This window comes from Leishmania donovani, chromosome 25 (assembly GCF_000227135.1).
Source record: "Leishmania donovani BPK282A1 complete genome, chromosome 25".
NCBI lineage: Eukaryota > Euglenozoa > Kinetoplastea > Trypanosomatida > Trypanosomatidae > Leishmania > Leishmania donovani.
Window position 1 is genome coordinate 250835 of NC_018252.1, and position 7316 is coordinate 258150.

General features: G+C 50.1%; 3 protein-coding genes across 3 annotated transcripts; 1 reads left to right on the forward strand and 2 right to left on the reverse strand.

Moving 5' to 3' along the window:
• Positions 1 to 909: 909 nt before the first annotated feature.
• On the reverse strand, positions 910 to 1995 carry LDBPK_250720 (hypothetical protein, conserved; the record flags this gene model as incomplete). The annotated part of the gene is made up of 1 exon (XM_003861354.1): positions 910 to 1995. The coding sequence occupies one exon, from the start codon at positions 1993 to 1995 to the stop codon at positions 910 to 912; it is 1086 nt and encodes a 361-aa protein (XP_003861402.1).
• Positions 1996 to 3354: 1359 nt separating this feature from the next.
• Positions 3355 to 4194, reverse strand: LDBPK_250730 (hypothetical protein, conserved; the record flags this gene model as incomplete). The annotated part of the gene is made up of 1 exon (XM_003861355.1): positions 3355 to 4194. The coding sequence occupies one exon, from the start codon at positions 4192 to 4194 to the stop codon at positions 3355 to 3357; it is 840 nt and encodes a 279-aa protein (XP_003861403.1).
• A 2551-nt stretch (positions 4195 to 6745) lies between these two features.
• On the forward strand, positions 6746 to 7246 carry LDBPK_250740 (eukaryotic initiation factor 5a, putative; the record flags this gene model as incomplete). The annotated part of the gene is made up of 1 exon (XM_003861356.1): positions 6746 to 7246. The coding sequence occupies one exon, from the start codon at positions 6746 to 6748 to the stop codon at positions 7244 to 7246; it is 501 nt and encodes a 166-aa protein (XP_003861404.1).
• Positions 7247 to 7316: the final 70 nt, after the last annotated feature.

Sequence of the window (7316 nt, forward strand, 5' to 3'; positions counted from 1 at the left end):
GCCGTGAGGCCGCCCTGCCCAGCGGGTGGGTGGGTAGGGTGTGGGGCAGAGGCCGTGCTCAAATGAGAGGAACGGCAGTGCTGTGATGCGTGCCTTCGGCGGCTTCGAACCGCGCGGATGGGGCCTGTGATCGGTCGGGGTAGTGTGGAGTTGAGCACATGTTGTATGGCAGAGAAATGAACAAGTCAGAAATGTATATTTAACAAAAACCGCCTCCCTCTGTCACAGCTCTCTTGCATAAATTCTACTTCGCTATCGCTTCGCAGGAGAAACAACGTAATTAAGAAATCAAATATATTATTCACGCCTGGTGACACAAGGGTGATAGTGCACTCCTTTCTCACAATAACAGAAAAGGCGAGTCCGTTATTGCCGAAGGTGAAAAGACAGCGGCAGACAGTGCAGCACAAGCTGACCCTTCATTCTTTCTATTCTTACTATGTCGCGCAGACGCGGCACCTAGAGAGATCAAGGAGGCCAAAACAAAAAAAAAAAACAGAGAAGCAAGATTAAAGGAGGCGAAGAGTGGGCTCAAGAGGAGGTACATAATGCTTTTGTTTGCTTTTAGTGTTGGCGTGCGTCGCTTTCCTTCCCCCTTCTATGACCGTCGCTCTACATACAAAAATAGAACAAAAAAAGCGTGAAGGCAAATGCCCCGGAGAGGAAAGCACACACATACGAAAAAAGGGTGGGTGTTCCACTCGGATTGCAGAACAGGATCGCTTTCTTCGGGTATGCATTGCTCACGCTGCAAGAACACGAACAAAGTCATCAAAGACAGTCAATGAAACTCAAGCCCAGCGTGCGTGCAGCGAGTCAACACTGCGCCATAGGCACTGTCGATGCAAGATAGCCTGGATCACTTGCTGTCGGCCTATGCTGGTATACTTGGAGGCTTAGAGTCCGTCGTCAGCCCACAACATTCATGCCGTAACGGCGAGCGGCGCGGCGGGCAGCCAGATCCCTCCGATAGAACACGAACACCCTAAAAATCATGAAGCCCGTAAAGACGGCTTGCGCGGCCCAGAGCACTGCCATGATTGCCACAGGTGCCACTACGCCAGATTCACGCGTCGCCTGAATCCACTTCGCAAGGGCAATACCGCACAAACCGTAATTTTTGGGGCCGGCGAGGGCGAAAATGGCGTGCGCCAGGGCAACAAAGAGACCGCTCAAGGCCAAAATGTGCTGTGGTGGGCGGCCCGTCGAGCACCCCTGGTAAATTCGCCAGTACCAAATCAAAAAGCTAAGCGGGATGCCAGTAAGGTGCACAATTGCAAGCACGCCGTTTTGTACTTTGTTAATATCGGCATGAACTACAACTTTGGAGCGAACGGGAGCGCTGCTGACACCTATCGCTATGCCACAATTGGCTACGAGGAGAATACATACAGCAACCCAGTCCCAAAAAGCCATCTTCACAAACAGTTGACGGTGCTCCGGCACCGTCGAAATACTGTGGTACACGAGAGGGTGAATACAGAGGAACTTGCGCGGGAAGTTGGGAGTCTGTCCTAATTCCGCCGTAACGGCCTCCTCTCGGCTAATACGCTGCTCTAAGTCATTCAGGCGCTGCTCTTCAAGAAGCGCATTTTGCCAACGCTGCTCAAGGTTCACAGTTTTCTTCTGCTCCTCCGTCATTCCTTTTGTGCTCTTTCTGTTGACCCCAAAGACCTCTTTCAGCACACCAGTCTTCGACACTTTTGTCTTCGTTTTCGTCACTGTATCACCGCCGGGGGTGACTGCGATAGTCACGGAGACATCACCTCGAGTTCCAAAGGCAGCAGGAGAGGTCGGTGATTCATAGCTTTGCTCCTCTCGGGGGGAGTAAATAGCAGCGCCGCTGATGGCGCTCTCTCCATCACCACTGTCACCGCCGCTAGCTTGTTGGGGAGTTTGCGCAGGTAGTGCACCGTTCCTATCATTGTTCGCCGATTCGGGCTCGAAGTTGTAGAGAGCGCGAAGCTCTTGAGTCTCGCTTGATCCTTGAAACATGAGGGCTTCAGAATGGAGAAACAGCGAGAGGAGAGATAAAAGATGTTTGCTTGAAAACCTTGCTTGCACATGGTAAGACAGGGATCAAAGCTAAAGAAGTAGCTAGACGCAGAAGGGAGAGATGTGATGAGGTGTGAAGCGTCGCACGCACATTGAGCGCTAGATAGCAAGCCAAAGGATATTTGCATTGCGGCTGGAGCATAAGACGTCAGCATTCCTGGCAAGGCATCACGTTCTCCACATGTGGCGCACAAGCGTTTTCTAATTTAATTGTGGCCTTCAGCTGGACTGCATCAACCGTATCTTTTTTTTTTCGTTTTTTTTTGTGCTGTTGCTCTGCTTCCAAATGCCTCCGTCAAAATAGCTGTGGATACAACACAATGCCAACATAAGAGAAGGAGAACAAAGACTGCCTTTTGCATTCCTTTGGCAGCAGCATCACCTGCGATACTTTCTGATCTCCTCGATGAGCTCGCTTTTCTCCATCAGGCCTGTGGTTGAAATGTGATGCTGCCGCATCAACGAAAGCAGGTCTCTCGGCTTCATTGCATCCAGCTCCTTATCCGACGGGATAGCAGGAGGTGGAATCACTTCGTGCTGCTGCACAAGCTGTGTCACAGAGTTTATGTCAGCACCTTCAAATGTAGCCACCACATTTCCATCCCTGAAAAAGTAGAATGTGGGCATTGCGCGAACAGGGTAGTCACGTATGACATCAGGCGTGCGGTCGACATCCACTTTTGCGAAATTGACGTGCTGCTTTCTGGAAGCGAGGTTCTCGAGGAGAGGGGCAATTACCTTGCACGGCCCACACCATGTTGCAAAAAAATCAACCACTGTCAGTTTGGGCTGACGTGTGAGAACCTGAAGCTCCGCTAGCGTTGATATAACACGAATTGCCATTTTTATACTGCTCTTTCGTTTTAAAGCCTCTTCAAGCAGAGAAAAATCAAAATGAGTACGGGGCATTCGAAAAAGCAATTCTTTTTTGGCACTCAAATCCGCCAAAGTTGTTTGTGTACAAGCTGTCATTTCTCTTGCGAGGGTATCTTGAATGCGTTAGGTGCGTCGCATACTTGCACATATACACCCGACATAGTTTGCTGCTTTGATATGTACATTCTTTTTGTTCTTTGCGTCAGTGCCGCGAGCGGGACACAAGGAGAAAAAGCTCTCGCAGCATGATGGCCATCATTCATGAAGAGAGCCGATAGCTTTCATTTTTTTTTTCGCTTCCGTTTTTGGGGATGCTGCAAGGCGAATGAAAACACAAACAGAAGGAAAGTACAAGAAAAAAAAATACCGGTACAGTTTTTTTTTCTTTTCGGCAAATTCTTTTTGACAGAGGAAATACGGCGCCTACTTCGTGGTCACTTTCTTCTGTGACTTCTCCGCTTTCGTCTTGTTCACTGGCTTCTTCCGCAGGGCAACGCGTGGTCTGTCAGGCTCTGCGCACGAAGGAACAAAATCGGAAGCAACACGCATGGGCTTCTTCTGCTGTGGTTTAAAAACGTACGGCCCGTGATACGACGGATGAGGATGCTTTCTGTGCTCCTCTTCGATTTGCTTCCTCTTGTTGTCGGCCGAAGCGGGGAAGACGACCTGTGTACCATCGCCATAAAAGAGATTGTGGTACGTGCCCTCGGCCAGGGCTCGCTCGGGATGCTCCTTCTTGAACCGCTCAGCGTTGTACGGAAGCATCAGTGGCACACCTGGATCAACGTACGCGCGCTGCTCTTCCCAAGTGCGAGGAGGTCCCTCTGGCGTGGGAATAGTCCAGTGTGGCCGGACTGCTTTGTTCCACACGACTGTCTTTGCGCGTTGCATGGAGGCGTAGTTCGTAACGTAGCTGGGAACTTCGGAAAAAAGGCTCTGCTCCATCGCGATAATATCCTTGCAGATGTCCACAGCATTTCGACAGACTTCTTCATCCTCGCGGCCAAAAGCGCTCAGTCCTCGAATAACAGACATGTAGCCTTCATTCACCTCTCGTGCAGCCATCTTGAAAACATGGGGGTTCGACAGATCATCGCCCGCCGCCGCGGGCTCACGCTCTCCACCAGAAAGCGCTCCCTCTTCCGCAGCTTCATCCAGAACGGAAACAGCCACCTGAGGGTCTCTCGGTGCGCCGTTCTCCTCCATCGCTACGAACGTCTCGGGGTCCTCCACTGGCTGGTTTTCGGCTTCCACAGAAGTCATTTTTAGACGACTCTTCGCTTTCGATGCGCGTGTACTTCGTTAGGTGTGCTCGATGGCTTTTCAAGCCGCTCTAGACTTTGACCCTGACAAGAATAAAAAAACATGTTTTGGTGCGTGTTGTCAGGAGTGAAATCGAAGGCGTTCCACAGGTGGAGAGAAAGCAGTCAGAGAAAACCGGAGAGGAGATACGGAGAGATACATATCATGCTCTTTTTCCCTTTTGTCCCACTTTTTGGAAGCATGGAGTCTCATATTCCTCTCTCTATTTACAGGATTGCGCTGAGATTGACGAAATGACTTCATCGTTGACGCACGCATAGACAAAGAAAAACGTTTTTGACCCTGTAGGCGAGTATGCTGCTTACACTGCTCACCCCCGCACGGCTGTTTGTCAACGCGAAAAGCTAGTAGGAGAGCCAAAGGGGTACAAAGCCTAGTTTAGTCGCTTCTGCTTCACGGATGCTCCTGGCAGAGTTGCAAACCGAAAACAAAAGGATAGACTGTCTAAAGCTCAGCGGCTTCTCATCTCAATGAACAGCGTCATGTCGTCTGCTTGAACATCATATTTGGAAAACTGATCTGTAAGAGGCCGGAGTTTGGGTGTTTGGCTGTGAAATGGGGCACGGTACCGGTGGCGCTGCTGCCTGGTCTTCTCTCGAAATCTACGCTCGTTAAGGATCGCGTTGATGGTATCGCTCTTTTTCCGTCCCAGGTACGTCTGCACATCTGCGATACGCGCCCTCCACATACGCTCCCGTTTTTCTTCAGCGTCTCTGCCATGTAGCCTATCGGGTAGCATGTTGTCATGTTTACAGCTCTTGTGCGCCGCAAGCGCGCCTGTGGTCGATGAAGCATGGTCAACCTCGAAGCTGTTCGCCAACATCTCGTGGTCCTCTGTGCTGTCACCAATGCGCGATAAGAGCTGCTCGATTTCTTGAATTTGATCTTTTGAGAACATCTCTTCCTGGAATGGATTTGCAGAAAAATCATCGTCGCCGATATTCGAATGGTGCTCTGGTTTTCGGTGCGATGCCGGAGAGGAAAAGTCTCCTCTGCGATCCATTCCCCATAGCCAGCTGTGATGGAAGCATGAGGGAAGAAGGTGGAGGCGTGAGGAGCCAAGGTTCAAAAAAATGCAATGAGGAAAAAGCAGAGTGCATTTTTGTTTCACGTACTCCTTTGATTCAAGGAAACTACTTTCGATGTCAGACGGAGCGGTTTTTCATTGCGAGTCAGAGACCTTGTTGCCGTGCTAGCGGGGTCAAGGAGACCGGTTGTGTGCTTATTTTCAAGTGCACTCCTGTAATCCAGGTGCTTTGACGGAGAATGCCCCCCCCCCCTATTCTTCTTTTCAGCGACACGGCGCAGCAATCAAGACCCAAATTGCAACGAAAGGCAGCTGGCAGAAGATTATGAGGGGGGGGGCTCTGCAGAAATCCATCACCTCTCCTGTCCGGCATCGGTGACTTGCACATCAGCCTTGACTCAGCGGAGTGTGACTCAGCACACCTTTTTGCGCATGGCTTTCGCATCCGCTTATAAGTGGGCTCGCAGCTGTTTCTCCAGCAAACGCGACACTGCTTGATTTTCTGTCAGTTACGCCAGGACACTGAGAAGTCTTGCACCTGTCCCTGGCAAGCCACCCGTGTGCTACTCGGCCTTTGCTCCACGAATGCCTTACTTGTGGGGCGTCATGGGCAAGCACAACCTTCCTGTAAAGGCCGTATTGATGTGGAGGCCATCGATGTCGAAAGAGATAGCAAGTGCCTTCTCAGGCGTCGACATCGACTCAGTTTTTCGGCACAACATGAAAACCAAAAGCGCTTCTCCTAGGATTTCAAGACGCACCTGGCAGCAGAACGGGGGCAACTTTTAGAAAAGTTTCCCTCTTCACAAAGTTTTTTTTTTCTTGTTCTCATGCCGGTAACTATCTTCTTGTGTTTGTCTTGTGTAACATTATCCCTCCTACATGCCTGAGAATAGCTGCTTCTGCTGAGCTCCCGCTCTTAACTTCTTCCGTAGAGCAAGAGTGGCAATGGCAGCATGTGAAAGTAATCATAATAAACATGGAAGCATACCAATGAGAGCCTTTGGCAATTTATCTGTGTCCTGTAGCTTCCACCTCAATAAAAAGGGGGAAAAAGAGGCACACCAGCGTAAACCTGTTTTGGTTTCAACACTTTCTCTCTCTTGATCTCGAATCCACTAGCGACAGCAGCATAAAGGTCATAATGGAAGAAAAAGAAGGAGAGCACTTGCATGTTGGATTGTTGCTTGCTTACCCAACCAAGCTTAACCGGTAAACTCATCATGCACGTGACACTTGCTGCCTGAGAGAAGGAAGAACACGAAGTACAGTCTCTGTTTACAATGCAAAGCAATCAGACTCCGTCGCCTAGCCGCTATGTGATACACCACACGACTTCATTTATTCTTCCTTTACGCCTTTCCGCACTAATATATATATATATATATATATATTATTTTTCTCCCTCCTCTTCCTTGGTTGCGCAATTATTTTGGAAGTCGCTCATTTTCTTCATTTAACACGATGTCTGACGAGGACCATGACTTTTCGCACCAGGGAGGCGGCGACAACGCGTCAAAGACGTATCCCTTGCCCGCTGGCGCCCTGAAGAAGGGTGGCTACGTGTGCATCAACGGCCGTCCGTGCAAGGTGATCGACCTGTCCGTGTCGAAGACCGGCAAGCACGGTCACGCTAAGGTGAGCATTGTTGCGACCGACATTTTCACTGGAAACCGCCTTGAGGATCAGGCCCCGTCCACGCACAATGTAGAGGTGCCGTTTGTGAAGACCTTCACATACAGCGTGTTGGATATCCAGCCCAACGAAGATCCCTCTCTTCCATCTCATTTGTCGCTGATGGACGATGAGGGCGAGAGCCGCGAGGATCTCGATATGCCCCCGGACGTGGCCCTGGCAACTCAAATCAAGGAGCAGTTCGACTCCGGCAAGGAGGTGCTAGTTGTGGTTGTGTCTGCAATGGGCACTGAGCAGGTGCTGCAGACGAAGAATGCTGCGGAGAAGTGATGGAAGTATCCTCCGGATGTTTTCATCATGAAAACCAAAGCCAATTTTTTTTTGTAAATACTAACACAAT